The following is a 24,138-nucleotide window of genomic DNA, read 5'->3' as shown; positions in this document are numbered from 1 at the left end:
TAATCTTTGACTTACAGGCCCGAAGTTCTGAAAATTCCCTGCATTTCTAATTCCAACACAGAAGTCAAGACTGGGCCTCAGCCTATTTGAAAGAATTCTTGTGTGAACACATAGCGAGCAGGAGCTGATCAGCATGAGGCAAACATGGGATCTCCTTCCCTCTCTTCTCAAAGTTTCTGAGATCATCATAACTAAGAGCAGAGCATGGCCTAAATGAGAGTTTCTCTGCCTCAAAATGCCTTGAAACAGGGCTCATGAAGAACTGGGAGCTAATGTTTTTACTTATAAAAATAAATTCACAGCCATCAGACTTTGCACAAGTCTTTCTTAGAAAGCATTGTTAAAAAAATACTTTTAAAAGACACAGTTTCTAAATATGATGGCTAAAGAGAAAACAAAAAAAGACGAAGCTTTAGACACTAGTTTTCAATGGATAATAATGGGTGAACTTAAACATTTGCAATTTACAACCTGAACAACCTCCAGACTCGAAATTCTACTGAAACACCTCTTTTTAGAAACCAGCTCTATAATTTTTTGGGCCATAGCAGACAGCTCCAGACAGAGCATTGCAAAGATTTAGTAATTAACAAAGGTGATGAAACATGATGGAACAATGAAATATTATGAGCATTACCTGGAGAGGAAGGAGCGCTGGAAGACTGCTGGTCTGTGGAAAAGGATGGCCAGGAGCGCTGACAATCTGAGTCAGAGTGAAGATGCACATGAAACACAGACAGGAGAAGAGAAAAGAAAAAAAAAACCCAAACAAAAAAACAAAACCAAAAGAAAAAATATAGACGCTCCAGACAGACAGCTGAGGAGATGCAGACATACCTAAATTTAGTATGTTCCACCTGACACAAAATTAAAAATACTGTAGCAAACAGTGTATGAACTGTACAAGAGTGCATTACACATTGGCAGAATGTTCAGTTGCCACTGTGGAGGCATCATGGCTTTTCCAAGCCCATTTTTCATGGCAGCGTCAACTGCTGCAAGATATTCCTCCCTACAGGCCAGTCTCTGTTTGCCCCTTTCCTCCAGACTTCAGTTTTCCTCAAGTCTTTCCCTTTCCTAAGTGTCCAGGCTCCCACAGGTCAGTCCCCTCTCACTCTGGTTCACACTGATCACAGAGCAGCTCTCTCCTGGCCAAATTTCAATGCTGCCACATGGATGGGGCAGCTTGGACATCCACATTTGAAGCTTCCAAACACATCCCATACAAAGTTTTTGAAGCTGCCCACTTCAACCATGTAAACCAAGTGCCTTCCTCAAGCTAAATTTCTTGGGGAAATGTTTCAGGCAAGCAAGAGGAGCCACTGATGAGCAAGAGTCTCAGCAAAACACGATCTTTACATCATGTTTAGTTCTTTTGAATAGCATTATGCTATTAATAACTATTTCATTAAGAACTGCCTGTGAATTCACACACTTGGACAGACTGATACTTCTCAGGAATGGTGCCTTACTTTTGTGCAATGAGAAAAACTCTTATAATAAATGCATTGGTGAAAAAAAGAAAATCAGGAAAAAACCCCTCATTTTGCATGTGTCCTCTCAGTGCTACATACATGTCCTGGTTCCAGCCAGGACAGGGTTAATTTTTGCAATAGTCAGGATGGGCCATAGATCCTTTGGTTTTTGCTGTACTGATGATGCCAGGAGAGCAAAAGGAGGGAGAAAAGCTGGAAATCTCTGGTTGCACAAAGATATTGCAAGGAAGCCAGATGAGGGATCCAGGAGTGGGAAGACTGAAATATAAGTGGGCAGCCCAAAAATTTACTGAATGTGAGAAAGCAGCATATGGATACGTTACTAGAGCCCTTCTGAAGACAAAATTAAAGTTGAATGAGTATCCTTTATACTTGTACTTGCTAGTTTCTTCCTTCTAAACTTTTGACTTGGCAGCTCCAGTTTTCTGTGTAGGTAATCTCTTTCACAGTGAGTAAAATAACACTCACTCCTCTCTGAGCTGCTGTGAGAACAGTGTTAGACAGCCTCTCAGGCCCACTGAGCTCTGGTTGCCTGGCTGGGACACAGAAACTGAACCTATAATGGCTGGTGAAGCTCCTCTGGTATTTCCTCAAGATGAAAGAATTTCTTGTTCACATCAAACAGGTGATTTGTTTGGTGGCTCTCGCTGCCCTCCTGATCTTGTTCTACTACGTCTATCCCCAACAGAGAGGCAGATCATGGAATGGTGGAAACTGGGAAAATCAAGGATTGATTGGGGGAGTCAAGGAGATTCAGTTTGGTTTTGCTGTTTTAACACCTTAATTGCACCTGTGCACCATGTGGGTTCAGGGGTGAAACTGAACTTTGCCATTTCAGTCAATTCAATGCAAGCCTGAGCATCCTTACACTCAGCCACTGTAAGGAAGCCTCTGCTGTCTGCAGTGGATTCAGAGCAGGAAACTTACAGGTGGCTCATAGCACTCTCACTAAATCACAGAGGTCTTTTGTGCAGATCTAGCTCTAATCCTACTGTCTTTAGGGAGTATTCAATTGTTAAGAAAGTGCCTAAGCAAGCACATTAGAAACATCACAAGACTACATGGCTGCTTAAGTGATCACAGAACCCAGACAAACAGTAAAATAAATTATTTAATTTATGGGTCCCCATCTGTTCACAAGTATCTGCAGCATATTTTTACAGGAACAGATGCATGTGCTTCAGAATGCACAACACTGGGGGGTCAAATCTGAAAGTTTTCTCCCATCCTAATTCAGTTATTTAGAAATTAATTCACATCATACGCTTAGATAACTACTGGATGAATTATATTTTATTTATCAGAAAATTATATTTTTCTATTGGTTACATACACATGAGTAATTTTTCTCAAGTATAAAAAAATCTATTAGAGGTCATCTACTTATACAAATGAGTGTTCACTTTTCTCTTTGTAATGAGACTGGGTGCAGTTGTGATTACAAGTGTGAGAATGCATATTTTCTGTCTGTCTAGATCTCCTTGGCTGCAAAAGATTTCTTAGAAATTCTATGACACTAGACACACGTGAAAAGCACTGCAAACATTACACTGTCATAAGCTGGCATGCCATAAATAGAATTATTTTCCTCAACTTACCAAGCAATTTTAACATTCCTGTTTGTCCTGTATACTTGTAACAGTTTATAGAGGAGAACACAGATAAAAAAGAAAAAAGATAAGTGTCAGAAGAAATTAGAGAAAATCCTTTCACTGAAAGCTATAGAGCTGACATTTGAAATAGCAGTAGTAGGCTGCCATCAAATTGTATTGTCCTTAACAGTTCAGAAATTTAGTGGTAAAAGGTGGGACTTAACAACTCTAAGCATGGCTCTGTAATTTGATTGTTTTGAAGAAAGGTGTCTGTACTCAAATTTAGAGACACTCAGTACTTATCCACCTTTTAGCAGCTATGTCATTTCTACCACCAGATGCAATTTGCAACCATTCCTTAGCAGAGGCCAAGAGTGGAAAAGCATGGATGATGCAGAACAACACAACACAAGCACACCAAAAAAGTACAAGGAAGGCAAGACTTTCTGCTTGAACTAAAATATGCCCAGTGCCAGCCCACACTGCTATCTTATTTTAAAGCCAATTACATTTATTCATGTCAGCCAAATTTTTGAGGAGAAAAAACATAAGTACTTAAGGTATCTATAATCAATAAAACACACCTTAAAAATTAAACCATGCTCTTGTTGCCAGAATTTGAGCAACACATTAGAAACTTCCAATAAAAATACACTTGTAGAAATGTCTCATTGTAAATTCAGAGTTATTTTGGAAGTTCAGTACAGCAAAAGCAAATATAAATAAGCTATTAATCATAAGGTGATTATCAATGTCCTGTCTTCTTTTTCCTCATACTGTGCCATTTTGTACAGTGACATTTAATACAGATGGATCCACATTTATCTTAAGTACTTCTGCTTTCAAAACTTGATTCACAGCCTACTTCACGGAGCAGATGGCATGAGCACATGATGATTTCTTGTAGCAGACTATGTTTGGCGCAGCCAAGGCACACCAGTCCTTTCTGGTTCAGGTACAAGCACAATAGTAACACATCCTGGGTAAATTTCACATGGAAAAGCTGACAGCTAATCCCTGTAATTTCAATCAATTGCAGAATTGGGGAATGTATGCACCAGCCTAAGAGTCTGCCTGCTGGAAGAGCCTAACTCACTCTTGAAGCAGGCAGAAATGAGAAATTATTTCGTTTGTCTGCAGTGGAGCATGCTCATTAAATCAATGGTTAAATCTCACCCAAACAAGCCAGCAACCAAAGGCAAAAAGGCAAAGTATTCTCACTTTAGAGTGACAAAGAGCTTGTTCTTTCCTTCTTTACTACAGATACTAAAAAGGACCTGTATGCAAATTTAATCACAGAACTCATCTCAGTTTTATAATGGAGCTTCTTACCAGAATTTTCAAATGGTTCAAAACTGAAATCAGTTTTCCTGTCCTCAGCCACGTGGTCATAAGTGATGTGTGGTATAGCCAACATCCTGTCTGGAGAAGAAGGCCCATTGTCCTTGTCTAACTTAAATTTCTTCTTTTTAACCTAAAAAAAACCCCACATAAATTAAATTACTCAAAGCAAGTCACACGGAGTTGTCTCTTCAGTGATGCCTTCAATAATAACACAGTCCCCAATGAGCTATAACCAATTAAAAGAATGCCTGAATTACATTTTCATGGTCCTACACTGTGTTTCTCATTATGTTGCCCCCTCATCCTGCCAAAACTGGCTAATCACTAGATTTCTGCACATTGTCATTTCCAAATCCCTTGACTGCAGTTAAAAATGAAAATCTGTTAAGTTATGCAGCTGCTTATATAAATCAAACTATTCTAGAATATCTTTATCATTTTATGGATGCAATAAATCACACCTTCAGCACAAAGCCAATGGATATATTGCTACTGAACTCAGATGAACCTTGGAGATACAAGAGAAGATTTTTGCATAAGATCCTCTCCTTCTAGCTTGAGACTACTGTGCAATACTCTTGCAATACAGAGGATGGTGTACTACATAATCCAAAGGGGTTTTGTTGCTGTATTTAAAACAAAATATTCTGAATTTATGGAATCTGTTGCTATGACAATATTACTGTATATAGGCACAAGAAGTCTTTACCATGAAAACTTAGAAAATCACAAAATCAATAGTTGAGAGAAACAGAAGCTTTGCTGGGTTTTGTTTGTTTGTTTTAATCAGTTAAAAGTTACTACTTTGGAAATATGATGAAAGTTATTTTCTTTTTATTTTTTACCTTTCCTTATAGCTTTCCAAACAATAGTAAGTAACTGGCTGATGTGCCTGAGTTAAGTCATTATTACTCTTTTCCAAATCCACTAAAAAAATCAAGCTTAGGGAAATTCAGCAAATCAGCTTCTAATTTATAATGTTTGTATACTCAAACTGTCAAAACTGAAATGTAAATCAAAATTCGAAACCAAGTAATAATCTGTAAAACAAGCAGAACAAATACTCTCCAGAGATTAGAAAAACTCAATCTGATTTAAAATTTTCAGATTACTATAATATGAAACATTAGTTATTGATACCATCACCGATTTCTTTGGTTTTGGACTGGGTGAGAGCAAATGATAATTCCTGGCAGGTTTTCGAATGTATATTTTCCATGTAGAAGAGTCTGGGTTTTCTGCAGCATAGCATCTCCATGCAGTCTGGAACAAATATTTTAAGCAACAGAATAATTAATTAATCAATGAGATCAGTAGCTCACTGTACAACAGAGTAACTTCCAAGTAGCGTGTCAATCATTCCTTATTTAATGATATTCTTGAATTTGCCCTCTGGAAACAAACCCAGCATGGTTTAGAACTCTTATTTAGTAAATAGAAACCACATAGTTAGAACTGGGAAACCACACAGAAAGATGAGTCTTTTCAAGTGCAACTTTTATTCTGAGTAGCAACAAACAAATAATGAGAGAGCTCTAGACTGGATTCAAAAAAGGGTCCAAATCTTAAGTTCTGCCCTAATTTCCTACCTGACTTCAGGCATTTTGCCAATTGCATCCTATGTTACAGATCCCTACTCAGAAAAAGACAAAAATTGTTCTATCATGCCTCACAAAAATATGACCAGGAAAAAAAATAAAAAAAGGAATTGTGATGTGGTCAGTAGGGCTATACTTATATGAAGAAATGCAACTGTGGCCACAACAGAATAGTACCAGTGGTTAACCAAGAGCCAAAACCTAAACCCAGACCTCCCTCTTGCCAACCACCAACGACTGAAGTCCCATGTTCTAAGGCAAAAGGGAGGAAAAGCAGGGCTAGGAAACAAGACCAACAAGAAAACACTGCTGCGTTCTCTCTTAACTGTACAAATACCAGAATTAATCAATAATGAGTTTCCGTATTAAAAAGGCAGATCCTCACTTACTACATGAAGAAAGAACACACTTATACACAAACAATCTAAAGCAGGGAAGGCCAGAAAACCCTAGATGAAAGAAACAAAGCAAGGCAGAATGAGAGAGCTAAACAGCAGTTGGAAAGTAAAGGACTTCTATCACCATACAAATCCCTCCATTAACAGAAGAGTGGAAGAAACAAACGACCTCTAGAAGAAGCCAAGAGGAATACAAGGAAAGAAAATTACTCATCTGGGCTGTTCTCTTGTCTTGTACCTATTTTGTAAATATCTTGGTTTAAGAACAATCTTTTTAGAGTAATTTGTAGAGCACTTACTGAATTGGGCATTCAGAAGACTGAGACTGTTAATAAATCATAATTACAGCTATTAAGAACTGGTACTCCGGTATTCATTGTCTATCCTCACCTCCTCCTTAACATTTCTGATAGAGTCAAGCACAACATTCTGGACAAGCAGTCCCAGGCTTCCCAATAATTTGGTGTTCATTTCCCAAAGGAATCAGTGGGAACATAAAAAAAATCCATTCCTTACCCAACCATACCATACTAGTCTCAAGATTTTTAGCTAATCTCTGGCTATAACCAGGGCCTTTTTCACATTAACTCTGGGACTGTTTAGTTTCAAGTATAAACTTTACAGTTAGCTACTGTTTCCATAAAGGTCCTGACATAAAAACCCACATTTACTCATGAAGCTAGAGAAGTAAGTCATATGAGAATGAAAAAATGATATGGTGTACATCGAGTTTCCTTTTAAATTTGATCTCTGTGCTTCTAAAGCTATGTTCAGGTACTGAGTAGAGGGAGGAAAAGCTGGAAAAAACTATAATGAAACCATGTCAATACTCCTCCAGGGTGCAATGTTGGCTCCACTGAAGTAAAGGATAAAATCTCTTACCATACTGATACTGAACTGCAATTGCATTTATAACAGAGGGATCAATATTTTCCTGTCAGTTATTCTACATGAAAAGACTGATTTTAAAGAATCCCAATGGTTTCCAGCCCCTTATTCTAGAGCTGAAAAGTCCAAACATTATTTTCCTGTCAGTTATTCTACATGAAAAGACTGATTTTAAAGAATCCCAGTGGTTTCCAGCCCCTTTCCTATTTAAGATTCTGACATATTTCTCCTAAATTTGAAATTTTTAAGAATTTAGTTGTACCAACTGAAGCATATTTGACATTTGTCTTTACAAGCAACAATGTTTTTTTTTTAAAACCACAATTCCACATGAAACCTTCTCTTTGTTTTTCATTACTATAAGCTTAACATTTCACAACACTTTCCCCAGGTAAATTGTTTCATAATTACAGGATAACTTTCAGTTTTGTTTTTAACCAGCTGAATTAAATAGTTTACACTGATTTGGGAATGCATTTTTCTGCTCATTAGTTTACATTAAATATTGGATTTCCAAAGCTTGCATCAGTAATTTCTGTACAGTTTTTAATGGGAATCAGGGAGGGAAAAATGGCCAACAGCTTGGGGGAAAAAACACCACAACAAAAAAACCTACTATAAATGGAAAGAAATGACAGTATGCCATATGCAAGAACTCAGTACCTGTATGAGCGAGGCAGCAGCTGGAATCTGACGGTTGAAATGCTTCTGTCTTTGTTTCTGTTGTACCTTTAGGGCAAAGCCTGAACCAAGAATTCCCTGTGGAAAGAAAAAAAAAATTTCTTTCTTTTTTTTATTTTTTGTAACAGTGGAGGAAAAGAGCCACACATAAAAATGCCAAATTATGTTGTGTTAATAAACTTCTATCCAGCATCATAAAACCCAACTAATTATTTAGAGGAAATGACTTAATACAGTGAAATTTTTAGTCTCAGTTATTACTTGCTGAGGCCAACTGTGAATGCTATCATGCCCTGATGCAAAGCCTGCTGGACTCAGACCCAAACAAGGAAACAGAAATGACATTTCATACCCTCTAAAAGTCTTGTGAAGGGGAATAGGGGAAAAAAATCAACCTGATGGGGTTAACTACATTTTTTATGAGAAATAAAGCTTTGGCAGGGCATGATGTAAGCCACTAGACCTTTTAACTGTGGTATGGTAATTTCTATGTCCATGGTGGGAGTGAGGAAAAAGAACAAAGAAGAGAAAAAGACATTTCAAAGTGGTCAACTGAGTTGAACACAAAGCCATCTAATTCACTCTCAGGAACAAAGGCTAATGGCACTGAATGGTGTGAAACCTGAACTCTACTCCAAATGTAGTACAGATATGAAGTCCAAATTTAAGTAAAGAGCGAAGCCATTTATATCATCATTTGCACAGGTATAGGCATATTTAACAGACATAGGCATATTTAACAGAAGTTTTAGGAACAGGTAAAAATTAAATCCTTTATAAATCAGCTTACATGATTACACCTACTCAAGGAAAGCACAATTTTTTTTCTACACATAGAAGGCATCAGAGCAGCCAGGGATCTTGGCTCAGCCTCTAAGAACTCTATTAATCATTAAATATTTTGAAAGAAACATGAAATGCCCTTCCTATTATATTCATTTAGTAAAGATCAAAGAGATGATGATGCTCAAACACCACATATTTGGGAAATGAGGGATCATTGCCAGATCCAGAACCCACACCAGCTGCATTTAGCCACTACAATCACTTTTGACTGTGATCTCAGCCAGATCCTCCTACTTAAAACACCAACAAGAAGCCTGCAATAGAGCTTTAAACCCCGAATTCCCCCTTGGGCCAACCCACAGGAACAACTTCACTCAGTGAGGAAAATCCCACTAATAAAGGGGTGATTGGTGCTGCTCTACTTCAACAAAGATGAGGGAAATCTGACAGGTAAACATAAAACATGGCTGTGAAGGCATGGCTGCTACACAATCATTTATAAAACATTTTTGAGGCATTTTAGACCAATTTTAAAAAACTAACCAACCAAAACAAAACCCAAATAAAATACCCCACCACCAACTCTCTTCATTCAAAAAAGTAGGTTTTGGCATTTTCCATACCGATCATTTCACTTATCTGATTTCTTTTCTAAAATAAAAGCGGAAGAGATTACAATGTGGAGGGGGGGAAGCATATGCTTCAAAGGCAAACTGAGGCTGGAGAACCAAAAAACTTAATTCTTCTCTGTAAAAGATTATTACCTTTAATATTATTAGGCAACTAATTTTAAAAGGTCATTGGATTTTAAAAGGTCATTTGGTAGCTACTATTTCATGCTGTGAAGAACTTTTGTGGTACTGGCATGAAAGTATTACCTATTCTGTACCATTCCCACCATTTCTTCATTAGAACTACACAAACACCTGCTAACACGACTGCTTGTGTCCCTGAACTGAAAAAATAAACGTGTAAACAGAATGCTTCAGATGGCACAAACATTTTAACAGCACAATTCAGGAGTATTGCTAAATTTGTGGAAAACGTACCCTTAGCTACCTGGCGCTGAATATTTGGTTTTTCAAACTGCAGTCCAAGTTTTGCTGATTTTGAATTTACCCTTGGTACTCAAGGGCCTTGTTTCTTGTTTGAGAGCACTCAGGAACCTGTTTTCAGTACAAACAAAGTGCCATAACAGCTTTAAAAAGTCAGTTCTAGGTCACTTTGGAAAACAGGACTTTTGCCATGAACAGATATTAATTTTGTGAAGAACATCGGTGTCTCTAGCTGCTGATTGCTGTCCTTCTGCCAGTGACATATTTTTGGAAGCTTTTCTAGATGTAGGATGCACATGAGAATTCTCCAGGTCATCTTGGACCTAATCAGTTGAGCAAACTATGAGTGAATGCCTTTAAAAAACCAAAACATCACTAAGTCATCACTAAGAAGTAATTAGAAATAATTTCCTTTACACTTCTGAGATAGGCTGGGAAAATCACATGGAATTAAACATCTCTTCCTCAAAATACAAATCCTTCTCAAATCTAGTGTTGCACACAAAAACCACTGCATTTTTATCTAGCTACTTTTAGAAGCTCTTTTGTTTCTAAAAGGTACATAAATTTCAACTACAATATAGAAGCTTAATACAAAGCTTACACAAAACCAGGTTAAACGAAAGCTTAAAGAATCAATAACATAAGTTCCCTCTGAAAACTAATGAATCAACATCAAATTGCTGCAAAAGTACACGATAACCTACCGCAGGCAGTGCAAAAAATGAGATGGCAAACACTGAAAAACAAGATGCAATTGTCTTTCCTATCCAGGTCTGTGGCACTTTATCTCCATAGCCAATAGTTGTAACAGTCACCTGCAAAGAGAAATAAAGAGGGCATTACAGCAAGTATTAACAAGGCACTTTGGGCTTGTTGGTCTCCCTTTTTTAGTTATTTCAAAGGAGCATTAGCTGTATTCCTAACTCTCCCACTGCCAGCCCATGTGACACTAATGAAGGTTAACTCTTCCTTCCAGGTTTGCTTCCCCACCGAATACTGAATGGAAAAACATACAGGAAACTGAATTACAACAAAATACACGTTTTAAACCTTGCAAAGTAAAACCATCAATTTAAGTCTTCGTGGCTGAGGCAACTGGACAGCATATGAAGTTACTGGGATAGGGGTTGCCTGTCCATGTCACACACTTTCCTTAGGGAAAGGCTGCCAGCAGTTTGAGCTGGTGATGTGGTTGATAGGCAGGAGATGTTTGCTGAGAATGCTGCAGGACTGCTGCATGGAAAGAGCACACACAACTCTGTAACCAGGCACTGCGACTGCGGTCAGGCATGAAGCGCTCTAGAGATAACATTGGTATAAATAGCAAGAGAGGCTGAACACTTCCCACGTAGTAAAGACCCTGAAAACAGTCTAATGAATCACCAATTCATATAAAACACTGAGAGCAGGAACAGATAAATTAAAGCGCGCATGCAGGAAACATCTGTTGAGTTTGCCTTTCGGAACACTGAAGTAAAGATTACCACCACAGTGATGCAGCACAACAAGGCTTAATAAGTCATTATTTGCATGAGCTCAAGGAAAGAACGTATTTGTTTGAAGCAGAAGGATACATTTGGCATCTGAGAGCAATTTAAATTCACCTATGTCACCAGCTATTTCTGAATTTGTAAATTAGAGATATTTTTATCTGTGACTTCGAGGAAGGCTAACCAAACCAGAGCATGGGAAACCACATGGAGCCCTCAAGCAGCTGAGGCACAGCCCAATTGTTGGCTGGTCAGACCTTCCTCTGACCCTGTGGGCTCAGGGGGGAGCACAGATGTTGGTCCCACAGTCACACACGCAGGCCATCCTCACCTTGTCCTGAACTTGCCCACCCTCCAAGCAAAGCCACTGTGTGCCAGCCAAACACAGGACAGAAGGGGCAGCTTGAGGTGCTGATGCTCATTCCAAGTTTCTTGCTGGTCGCTGACACTCAAAACAGCCACGTATTAATTTTTAATCCAAGTTTTTAAAACATGGCCTTTTTCCAAAACTGTTTCATACCCCACAGAAGCATCGTAAGGGTTAGTTAACTACCCAAGTACCTTTGCCTGTACTCCTGAAATTGCTATTAAAATTCTACCTTAATTCAGGACTTGATAAGGGATGGAAGTGTGATGTTTTCTCCTTACCTACACAGGAGAGTGGCTTGAAAAAAAAAAGTCCTAAAAGCTAATGACAATTTCACTTTCAAAAATATGGAATAAAAAAAGGAAATACAATGATGGGGAAAATTATGGCCTCCAAAGCCTTTTTACAGAGGAGACTGAGAGAAAATAATGGTTTATGCTTCTGTTTTTGAAAAAAATTATAAATCCTTTTAAGAGAAAAATGTTATCAACCATTTTGTATTACAGTTTTAAAATCATGCTGAAATACACACATTAACTAAAAATGGGAAAAGAAATAGGTGCTCCTGAGCTGATCAAAGTATAACTGAAGAAGAATTCATACACATCTAGGTATTTGTCTCCCCTTTCCCACCACATCCCTGCCCCTTCCTTCTGAATTGGTTTATATGAATCATCAGTAACACAAAAAAAGTGTTTCCTGTGATGGTTGTCTAGGAGGATTTAAAAAAATTTTGGAAATTGGGTTGCAAATCAAAGTCTGAAGTTAACTTTTTCCTCTGCCATCATAACTCTAAACCATCTACAAATGCATTGTATTCTGAAATTGCATTTTCTTTTTTCCCCAAAATATATGCTGTTGAAATCTTACATGCCAAGTTTCTGCCCTAAGTCATTTTTTACAGCTGGATTAAAACTCCCTAAAGAGCACAATACTAATTTTACAGTTGTAAAAGAGGATATTATAATGGAAATACTGACTCAACTTCTACTCTAGCATAGTAAACATGTTGGCATAATGAAATTAAATTCATACAAGAGCTCACACATTGAATTTCATTGAAAAGCCTGTAAAACAATTGCTTTAATTAGGAACAAAATCATATTCATCCACTGACTATTTTAGAACTTTGATCTGATGAACATCACCACAGATTTAGGCATTAAGACTAATGTTGTTCCTATTACATATGAATCAAAAGTCTGAAGGGGGGAATATGAAACAAAAACCCACCCAGAAAGAAGAAATAGTAATTTTCATCAGCACTGAGTAGGGAAATAATTTTATTTTAAGCTATACCAGGCTAAAGTGAGCACATGAAATGAATCAGTTAAGTAAGGATATTCTGTCTATAAAATCCTTGCTGTGTACCTGGGAAAATATGGATAGTAAACAGCTCTAAAATGCAAGAATCTCTAGATGTAACAAATATCTACATCTGTGCTTTGCAAGTAACAATTTTAAAAGGTTTCTTCACATCTACCCCATAAGAGTTCATTGCATGAGAACAAAATGTAGCTGGAACCAGCATGGAGTCAAAGCTCAGAGATGAGAAGGTAGCTGCAAAACGAAGGGATGAATTCCAAAAAGCATTTAAAAATATCGTCATCTTTCATCATCTTCATCTCCATGCTCCAACAATTTCTAAACTAAACAACTCACCCACAAAAAAATCCAAACACATAATCCCCAAAATCAGATTTTTTTTTGAAAAGGATGTCAGAAGTGTATAGTTGGTACACTTGACTTGTAAACCACACAGAAACTAAAAATGACATGTTCCCTTCTGTCAAACATTGAAGTCAGTGCACAGTTCTCCACAGCCTTTTTAACTGAGAAGAGGGGGGAAATAACTTCTGAATAATACAAGATCCATGAGATCACTTTTCATGAAGCTATTTTTTAAATTTTATGTCCAAATATTTTATAAATTAAGTCAAATTACTTTTAATTTAGTAGAAGTTTTATGCATGTGCAGTTTTGAGTGGAATTTCCTTTAACCTTTCAGCAAATTTTTCCTGAACTTTGATTTTCAATTTACATTTAGCAAATACTCATGGGCTATACTAAACAGGACATTGTTTTGTGTATGCTTAGGAGTAAGCAAATTTGTAAATGCTTTGTTGAATTTGGTCCTTAGTGAAAAAGCCTATCTTCTATTCTGTAATAATGAAAGGAACAAGAAATCCTCAAGCAAAGCTGTAATTTGCAGAAAACTGCTTGCTTTAATTCAAAGCAAAAGGCACAGAGAAATATCCATGTGTGGGTATATTCAATAATTGCTTTTGGAAATAGTATTCATGATCAAAGAGACTGTTAGCACAGTTTTTCTGAGGCATGTTTGTTCCAAAGTGAAGGCTGGAAATTGTGTGTTTATTCTGTGGATATCAAAAGCAGAGCTCCTCTCAGTTGCTCTGAGATGGAATTGAAATGCTGAAGGAGAGAGGGAGGGGGAGAAAAAAAACAACAACAAAACAAAAACCCACAAACAAACACTAAGACCCACAAAATCCCCAGAGACATTGAGCAGGTAATGCTTTCTGAAGGAATCTCTGACAGATTAAATGAGAACATTTATCCTATTTTTTTAAGTGTCTGTTTTTTAAATTTTATTTTTAATGTTTTCCTGGTCTATTGTTCTTGAATCTATAGAAGGTCTTTAAAACTGTCGGTTTGGACATGACAGACAATATATGCAAACTAATTTTGAATACTGGCACTGGAGAACTGAAAGATGCACCACATTACATTTATTTTACTTGCTAACACTAATCCTGGTTTTGAAGGATGTACAGATATCCTGCCAGTGGCAGAATTTATACAGCTTGCACTGCATTCAAAAGCAGCAAAAATACAGACAACTCTTTCTGCCATAAGGTACCCTCAGGTTTCTTCAAGAAGCCCATAACTGACATGGCAAACTGCTACAGTCCAGAGTTCTCAAGGAAATTCAAATAAGGCCCAGGAGGCCAATTTACATATGAAAATGGAAAAGCAATATAGACTTATAAATAACAACAATGACAATGAAGAACATTTAATTACAAGTTATGCACCCTAGGGGTGTGCCTATAGGCAGCAAAGCACAGCAATATGAAAGTACCCAACTCCAGATGCAGCTCAGTTGTGGTAGCACAGACCTTTTATATGGTTTACTTCAGCAACATTACATATTCTGGTACTGCTGCCCAAAGGACTTGTTTAGCAGTGCACACACAGACTGAGATAACAAAAAAGCACAGTGCTGGAGAGTGAGATAAGGGGTGTGAAAACACTGTCAAGGACTTTTTGAAGCATTCTCTACTATGTCAGGTAAGTGCACTTTCAGAGGAGAGAGATCACTTATTTATGAGGGTGGATGAGACAGGAGCTGTGAATTATCCTCTTTAGCAGGGTCAGATTTTCACTGACCAGAATTTGTGGTGTTTAAGCAATTTAAAAAATTCTGGCTAACCTAACTAAAACTTTCAAGATCTAACACTTGAGGAGGTTTTTTTATCAGTCTGAGACCTTTATTAGGAAAAATCCTTGTGACTTCCCACCTATTCATAGAATCATAGAATGATTAAAGACCACCTTAAAGACCACCGAATTCCAACCCCCTGCCATGGGCAGGGACACCTTCCACTAGACCAGGTTGCTCAGAGTCCCATCCAACCTGGCATTGAACACTTCCAGGGATGGGGCATCCACAGTTTCTGTGGGCTAACTTCCGTCCTAACTTTATGGTTTTTTTTCCCTAGCAGAAATAATGAAAAATATTACACGATCAAGAAGTCAGAAATAGATGGACCTGAATCCATCTCAGTTTTGTTCTGCTGAATCTTCTTAGCAGTTAGTGGAAATGTGTTAGAGCAGAACAAGGAGACCTAATTCTACTTTTAATATTAAAGAAATTACATTATGTGTTCATTGAATGCAGTCTCACACCTCATGTGGCATGCTACAACACAATAGAAGGAACAGAGGAAAAAATATTATCATAATTAAATGTATTGATTAAATAAGTTTATTGTAATTAGGAAGGCAAAATAACTGGCACGCCTATTAACTGAATAATAATTCCCTGAAAGGAGAATATTTCAATATCCTGACAGATCGTGTTGCTTCTATGGGAGGTTTGACTGTATTTTCAGTAAGCCAATCTGGTCTGTCACATACTCAGTTTTTAATGGCAATGCCAATGACAGCATGTGCTTTTAAATGCAGCTACATCTGCCACTGTTAATTACTGAGTCATCTGACCAATTTAGTGGAAAATAAAAATGCCATAATGACATGAAAGCATTGAAAAAAGCTACTTGACGGAAAGCCATTTTCTTGTGCTACACAGTAAGTCTTCTGGTCCTAAGAAAGCCTGTATTTAACCATGGCAGACAGCAAGAAGAAAGAATTCTACAGCAGATCATAGCAGCAAAACAATACAACAAAACAAAACCTGTTGTATTCAAAAAGGGCTACATATGCATTTCAGCACCAGCAGACCTGCAGTGGATTTGCTCACCAATGGCTCTTTCCTTCCTGAAACAGCAAGTGATGGTTTGAAAAGAGAAGACTACATAAGCACACACATGCAGAGGTTTATTAAAAATATTTCTTAATACATGTTCTTAAATATGTATATATTTTTTATTATTAAAATTGAGGTGTTAGTCCTTTCACTCCTATACAGAAGACTTACTAGTTAGTATTATTTTTAACCAAAAGAGAAACAATGCCTTTTGATCTAAAGCAGCAAAGAAAAACCTCTAGAAGATCAGCACATTTTGAAAGTGCAAGTATGTTATCAGTGATGTCTATGCATTTCAAAGATCTGCAGCACTTACTGATGACAGTTTGTTTGATTAAGCTAATAGAATTAATGCAGATTTTAAAAGTCATTGCTTGAATGCTAATGACAAGGAAAAATAGCTTCTAAAAAGTACCTTTCTTTGAACTGCAACAGGAAACAGAAATGAGAACAATCACAGATGGGAAATCCCAGAACAAAACAGCCAACCTAGTATTTGTGTATCATGTGAGAACGAAAGAGTGAATAGTTACTAACGGAAGCTACAAAACTAAAATGTTTATGAAAATATAATCCCAGAATAGAGCTGCCACACCAGTAAGTGCATATAATAAACAAAGAGACACTGTCACTAGTAATACCAGTAAAGGCGAACTTTACTACCAGAACTAAAGATACAGCTACACCGAAGTTGTGGCAGCGCCTTAGAAAAAGCTGAGAAATCTCTAAACAAGATGGTTACAATAGAGCACAGACAAATGCTGTGTAAAGACACTGACTCCCAAAGCAGTAAAACCATCTCTTCTAAAATGCTTGTGCCTGGATTTGCTGTCTATCTGAGATGCTTCTTGCTCCAGCATTAGTCCATTCTGAATAAACTGGGAATTACAGTCACACGCCAAACTGCAAAACGCAGGTAACTGTTTTAAGGGAAAAAGCCCAACCCAACAAAAAAATGGACAAAGAAAACCTAAACACCACCACCCTCTCAAAAACCTAGCCCTGATTTAGCAAGACTCTTACCATCTTATAGACAGATGAACACTACCATGACAAAGGTAGCAAGAAATAATCACTGTATCAGTAGGGAAGATACAACAAAGAAATAAAACATGTGTTGCTACATTTTTTTTAATGTAATGTGACCACTTTAATGTAACATTGTAAACACCACATAATATGACTGATCTTCTGTAGTATTTTTGCAGTGTCTCGGAATTACAAAAGCAGAAAGCCTATTGAAGCAGTAAGAAGCTGTTTCAGAGTGCTTTTCTTACTCCATGCTTGCTTGAATTTTACTCCTCATTGGACAGTATTAACATGTGGAATTGCTATACTTACTACTCCCCACCACAGGGCATCTGCATAGCTGCCAAACTCTGTTTCTCCAGAATCATTTACAGCATCTTTCTCGGCCAGGTACACAAAATAAGAGGAAAAAATCAGGCCCAGAAATCCAATGTAGAGTGTAGTTATCAGTTCCTGCAAAGAGAATCAAAATAATGTCATTATGATCTCATTGAGACACTTAAATTTCCTAACACTAAAAGGTCATAAAGGATAACTGGAAAAGAAAAATGCAATTTCAGCAATTAAAAATATTGACACTGAGTGGTGGCTATGCAAATTAACAAAAATCCACTGAGATCCACAGACAACACAGAGTCAAAACAACCTCGTCACACAGGACTCGTTAACGTTCTGGCCACCAAAAAGTAGTTGGGTAACTTTTTCAAACAGTGCCAGAATCAAAACAACTCTGGAATTCAGACATATATTTTAGGAAATATTAGGACTGGTTTTCAGAAGTCTCATTTTCTGTTATTGAGTCCAACTACAAGTCAAAATTTGCCAAAGTGGCAGTGAACATAAGAAAGAACAAACACACCTGGTTAAAATAAATTACTACCTGCCTCCACACTAAATTTAAGTGATAGCAGGACTGAATGTATGCTGTTCTTAATATAAAAGCTTTGGCATCAGCTGTGCCATTCCTCAGACTGCCCAAACTCACCTGTCTGTGTATGAATACCACTGATCCCAGCAGCCTCCACGTACCGCCCTGACGGTCAACGTGCAGCATCCGTAAAATCTGCAGGAAACGGATGCCCCTGGAACACGATTTTCATATTAATGAAGAGACCAAACACACAAGAGAAGAAACAGAGGTGTAAAAAGGAACTCTGGCTTCCAAAGGACCATTTTAAGAGACAAAGAGTATTTTATGCTAGACTTAGTAGCCTGTGTCTTTCCACCCCACTCACCGATCTTCTTGTTTGTTATGAAGACAGTCTGGGGAGACTGTCCTAGGGAAGAACTGGTCTTTGTACACATGGCTAGTAAGGACAACTCAAGAATTCAGGAATTTTGGACACAAACTGTAAATGCTCTGGAAATCACTGATCAACTCATATTTGATGTGCTTACCAGGATGGAAAACAAAATACGGAATGAGCTAACTGAAGATCTGATTTCCTTATCTTTGAGGAATTTCATAGGCAATTTGAACCAGACAGCCCAATAATATTTTAAAATATTCTTTTTATGGGAATCACTGCAATCCTGGAGCAGGGCTGCAGCTAGTGTGAATAGCAAAGCACACAGCCACCCATTCATCCAAGAAAACCAAGGGGTGTGACCTTCCTGAGCACAAGGTGGATTTGGTCCATCAGGAATTCACAACCGCAGACATTTCATAAAGAGGCATCTTGAAGATGTCAGAGATATGAAGCATCAAAGAGTTGCTATACAACTGAACTAAGAAACTAAACCAGGATTTGGGTAGAACCCACCTAGCTGGGGGAAGGGGGAAGCAGAATGAGCTTCTCTATCCCCACTAACCATAAAAGTGTTATGACAAAATTTTATCTCCCCTACACTTTATACGATCACCAACACATGATCAGTCATCTGCTCTATTACGTGACACTAGGCAGTGACTCCTTTTCTCCTGCAAGAATTGAAACAGGAGGTCAATTAAAAAAAAAAAAAAGAAACGCCACCTTGCTCAGATAGCACTGCTTTCTTTTATTGCATATAATTACCTGATAGCAGAGGTTGCAAAGACTTGACCATTGGAGCCCACACAAAGAACTATCATGGAAGCAACAACTACAATTAAATCTGGAAAATAAAAGTCAATTGAAGAAAATTAATAAGCAGCATCTTGCAATATTTCTGCAAGACTACTAGAACCAAAGACCATATTACTTTAACTAGCTGAACAGTCATTCCTACTTAACATTTTTGTTCACATATCAAGAGATCTCAATTGTGGCATGTAAAAAAAAAAAAAATTCCACCATGTGATATCATGGAAAGGTTGTGCTGAGATGGGTCCAGGCTGGCCATAGTCTTGATGAATGAAGAGTTACTGTCAAGCAGCCTGGAATCCTAATCAACTTTAACCCAGGAGGAATTTCAGCAGTTTCCATCTATTCTCTCTTCTCCAATTCTTATTTTCTCTTCTGTGCTTAGACAGGATTTTAATTGACAGAGACTTTGAGGTTTATTTCATATATAAGAAAATTGCCTTGCTATCATTTCATCTGTCCAGGTCTAAAAGGGAGAGAAAATTGGAATTAGGGTATGAGTCTAATTTAGTTTAAGTCAGTCAGTACTGTACTCTAAATCTATGTGCCTCAGGCCTAGTAGATTTTGGAAAGGAACTCTGTATTTTGGAGAATTAAATAGTTCTTGATACATATCTGGGACAGCGGAACTGCATTTTACTTTCCAATCTGAAATAATTTGGATGATGTTTCACAATGCTTAGTGCTCTAGCACTCAAGAAAAATGGATCGTGGCCAGAGGGCAAAGATGCAAAGTCTTTTTATAGCTGCAGTCACACCTGAGATGCAGTTGCTATTTACATATATATATATACACACACATACATACATGAATGGATGCACAGAAGAGCTAAATCATTTTTATAATTGTCAAAAACACCAAGGTACAAAATTTTGTAATTTACATTCAGCAAAACTGTAGCTAGTTTATGGAAACCTATGTCCTGTACTCAACAACATATAACGTTTCTGAGTAGTGGAAAAGGTCACAGAACAAGAATTACTATTCTTCCATAACAATACTCCTCTTCCAATGTCTGATTTATTTAGTCCATGTATATTTCAAGTATTTAAGTACAGTTAAAGGGTCTTGACACAGTTCTTTCAATACTGGATAAAACAGATTGATTTTGGATTATGTGTCTTTTGGTGAAACTGCTAAATCAGTATTTAGTCCATGTATATTTCAAGTATTTAAGTACAGGTAAAGAGTCTTTAACACAGTTCTTTCAATGCTGGCTAAAACAGATTGATTTTGGATTATGTTTCTTTTGGTGAAACTGTTAAATCAATGACAAGCATTCTAAAAAAAACAGTGATCAGTGAAATATATGGAATATTTTGATGCAATTTCCAAGAACCCTTAAGTCATTTTAGGAAGCCAGTTGAATCCCAAGGGAATTGAGGTGTCCACCTTCAAATGCATCACTGAAAACCGTACTTTAACTGATACACAAAGCAATTACAGTGCATCTATTGCACTCTACCATGTGACACACAGCTCAGTTAGAAGGCAAAATAAGCTCATAATAAACAAGTCATATGGCTGCTGAGGGGAGAAAAGAAAACTGCTCAGTATCTTTGAAAAAAATATATTTGTAGCTCTTGTACAGTGTCTGGGATCCTCAGGTCACAGGAGACAGGACTACAGCCAAGACTTATTCCTGGCAAAGCTTAAGATCACTTCTGAAAAGAAAACACTCTGCTCTTCTGGAAAAACAAACCAAGCTACATTTGTTCTCAAATGACAGTGCCATGAGTTCCTGAAAGGAAATTCAGATCTACATTCAGACTAATGACAAGAGCTCTCACTCCAACTTGGCTTCAACTGCTGCAGAAATTCGACTTCTAAAAGCCTTTAGAGCAAGTTTTACTCATTGTTTATATCAACTTTGCAACTTTTTCAAGCATTGCATACTCACCGATGATTGAAATAGGCTTCCTAGCAAAACGAAGCCTTCCCCATATTCCAACGTATTTACTGCGGCATCCTGCTGACCATAGCCGAACCACATATTCTGTTCCAAAGAATACCACTAATACGATTTCCTAAAAGAAATATACAGAGAACTAGGTTAATTTTCTACTCCATATATGTTTTTCATCTCTTTTCAGAATGTACTAGAAAGCAATAAATAAAACGTAAAATTAGGAAGGTGACAGATATATCAACTATACCAAAAATGATCTGACGTAAAATAGAAAAACCTGTAAGAGTAGAGAAAGAAAATATTAGTAGCAAAATGAAACACTTTGATTGCATGTAGTTTGGCTTGTCTACACGTACTAAAACTGAAAACCATTCTGCACAATTCACTTGATCTAATTCAAACAAAAAGTTTCCTGACTGAGCCAAAGCAAACAAGCAGAGTCTCTATTTAGAAGATGAGCATTTTGCTAGTTTCATTTTGATTAGAGGTGTGCTTCATGTACCATCTACCAGATCAGCTTAACTTCCCCCTTATTTATACTTTTTCAGTCTTCCTTTAAGATCACATGGATTGAAAAATGGTTTTTAGTATCCATCACCAATATGTTGCTCTCCAGGTACACTGAAGACGAAGTGACACACATCTTTCCCATCCTTTTGTCAGCATTTAGGGACATCAGTAGAAACAGAGATCTAGTCCTGCAGCACTGCTGGCACCCTAAATTACTCACCCATATTAAGGTATGACTTTGGAAATGCCTCCAAGGTGACAGATGTCAAAGACACCTTATATTCTTGCTGACTGGACAGAGGTACAGTTAGGTCCTGTTTGGAATCTCATCAATGTGCAGATAAACCCTGGGCTTTCCAGAGAGTAGATAAGCATGACACACCCAGCAGAGTTTCCTTGAGTATCAAGGAGCTTCAATCCTCCCTTATTGGCCAACTCAATTAATAAATGGCCACATTTTCCATCAGAGCCAACAACAGAATCTAGAATCTACTCACTGAAATGGTAAGAGTGGCTTGTCACTGAAAACACACAACACATGGCATAAAGTAAGAGTGCAGCTGAGAAACCAGTCTCAACGTGTCACAGTTACACAGGTTAGTGCAGATTAATAGAATGAGCTCCTTATTTCAAAGTGTGATTTTACATAAAGAGCAACCGCAGAGAAGACAATGTGCTGTTGAACATTCTATCCAGCCCTCTCACATGTCCGCAGGGTTCACTGCTGTTTTGCATAACAAATTGGCAAATGGGACTCAAGGTGGTACCTATGATTATTTTCTTCATTGACTGGAATAGCCAGGACACAGCCCTAGTTTAGTCAAGACAAATGGGAGTCATTATCACCTTCAAAAATGCATGGGACATTGCCCTGAATACTGAGCAAAATAATATGGCTGTATATAGTAAAAATAATGGGGAAAAGGTTAGGCACCAGTTGACTCTGCTATAACATTTTTGTGGCTCTAAAACATCTTGATGGCATAAAAACCTGTTCATCTCAGGGCAAGAAAGTGTTGAAGTTGAACTTGGTGACATTTCTAGCCAAGCTGGTATAACATGAGCTGTGTGAGCCAGGGCTCTTTCCCTTAACTTTGACTTCTCACAACCTATGCAAGATGTCAGATGCAGTAGACCAGCTATCACAATTGTTTATAATCACTTGTACTCCAGGTAGATTTCAAGATATAAGAGAACTATCAAGAGCATTGGTTGTAATAAACAGGCCCTTCAATCCAGTCAAGAATCTCTTCTAGAGCTTTCTTCTGAAAGGAGCTTCCTTCCTTCTGAAAGGATCCACCAGAATCCTCCACCTTTTTTTTTTTTACTTTAAAATTGAACTATTATTAAATATTTTCCAGTAAGTTAAATACATAATGAACATCAGAAATTGAAAGAAACAGCAGCTGCACCAGATGCTTTAAGGAAAGCCTGTGTCTTATGTCAGAAGCTTCAAATGCAATGAAACTCTCTATTCATCCAGTCTAATGTCACTTATGAACCAAAACTGAATGGGAAAATTATGAGCTCTGCTTGACCTGTGGATTTGTCACAGAAATTAGAGCACCAGAGGAAATGTTCTCTGCTCAGGTGACTGTATTCCTTTCACAGACCCAGTCAATAAACCCTAATATCCAAATGCTCTTCTTCTGCAGAGGAAGAGCACTTGCATATTAGAGTTACACTTGGATATCAGGGTTTACTGACTGAGAGGACTAGTACATTTCCCTAGACTTACACTTGGATATTAGGGTTTACTAAGAGGACTAATACACTTCCCTTCATCACTACCATGGAGGAAATTCCCTTTAGAAAAGGCAATTCCAATCACACAGAAAGCAAAAGCTGTCCTTCATTCAAAATAGCTCATCTGAGGCAGGGATATACGGCTTCACATCATGTATGATAGCACAGACAATACCGTTCAGATATCCCCAAAAGCAATTACTAAAAGCAAAAGAAGGGGGAAAAAAGTTCCCTTGGTAAGCAAAGAAAAACCCAGAGAAAAAGTTAACGTTTTAGCACAATGGAACCAAAAACAGCACTGCGACTGTCAGGATCACAGCGTCAGTTTTACAGCAGGAAGATAGGAAGAGAAAGCCTGGATTGTGCTTTGAAGGAGCGAGCGTTCCCCACGCAGGGAATTTGCATGGGAGCTGTGTGTGTTTCCTAAAGCCCTCCATGGCTCACAGGCACACCGGCAAGTATGCAAATGGGGGCTGTGCCAAAGACAATGCGACAGACACGCACTCAATGGTTACTGTCACCCGGCCCTCTGCGCGACATGCAGACAAGCTCAGAGAACACCGATTGTCCTATAGACTCCGCTGACTGCAGGGAACGACCAGTCGGCTTGCACCAAGACACATTTTTCACTCCTGACGTTTTGATAAAGGCTTATTGACCTAAATGAGACCC

The 24,138-nt window shown here is 37.8% G+C and overlaps 1 protein-coding gene across 5 annotated transcripts in view; it reads right to left on the bottom strand.

Moving 5' to 3' along the window:
* The window catches only part of KCNQ1 (potassium voltage-gated channel subfamily Q member 1), a 333,024-nt gene that overhangs the window by 232,969 nt on the left and 75,917 nt on the right, over positions 1 to 24,138 (bottom strand). For 3 of the 5 annotated variants that reach the window (XR_005953446.1, XR_005953447.1, XM_041415143.1), the window contains exons 3-12: positions 21,202 to 21,328; positions 19,253 to 19,331; positions 18,223 to 18,319; positions 17,550 to 17,690; positions 10,546 to 10,656; positions 7,980 to 8,075; positions 5,573 to 5,695; positions 4,421 to 4,562; positions 3,095 to 3,121; positions 638 to 703 (exon numbers count right to left, since the gene is read on the bottom strand). Coding sequence is in view for 3 of the 5 variants with exons in the window: in XM_041415143.1 (XP_041271077.1) it covers positions 638 to 703; positions 3,095 to 3,121; positions 4,421 to 4,562; positions 5,573 to 5,695; positions 7,980 to 8,075; positions 10,546 to 10,656; positions 17,550 to 17,690; positions 18,223 to 18,319; positions 19,253 to 19,331; positions 21,202 to 21,328 (1,009 nt within the window). In the remaining 2 variants the exon portion in view is untranslated. The remainder of the gene's footprint in view (positions 1 to 637; positions 704 to 3,094; positions 3,122 to 4,420; positions 4,563 to 5,572; positions 5,696 to 7,979; positions 8,076 to 10,545; positions 10,657 to 17,549; positions 17,691 to 18,222; positions 18,320 to 19,252; positions 19,332 to 21,201; positions 21,329 to 24,138) is intronic. The other 2 variants (XM_041415144.1, XM_041415145.1) reach the window with 2 other exon arrangements.

The sequence above is a fragment of the Onychostruthus taczanowskii genome, unplaced genomic scaffold, assembly GCF_017590055.1.
Source record: "Onychostruthus taczanowskii isolate IOZ18803 unplaced genomic scaffold, ASM1759005v1 scaffold49, whole genome shotgun sequence".
NCBI classification, from domain to species: domain Eukaryota; kingdom Metazoa; phylum Chordata; class Aves; order Passeriformes; family Passeridae; genus Onychostruthus; species Onychostruthus taczanowskii.
This window is presented reverse-complemented; position numbering and strand designations above follow the sequence as displayed.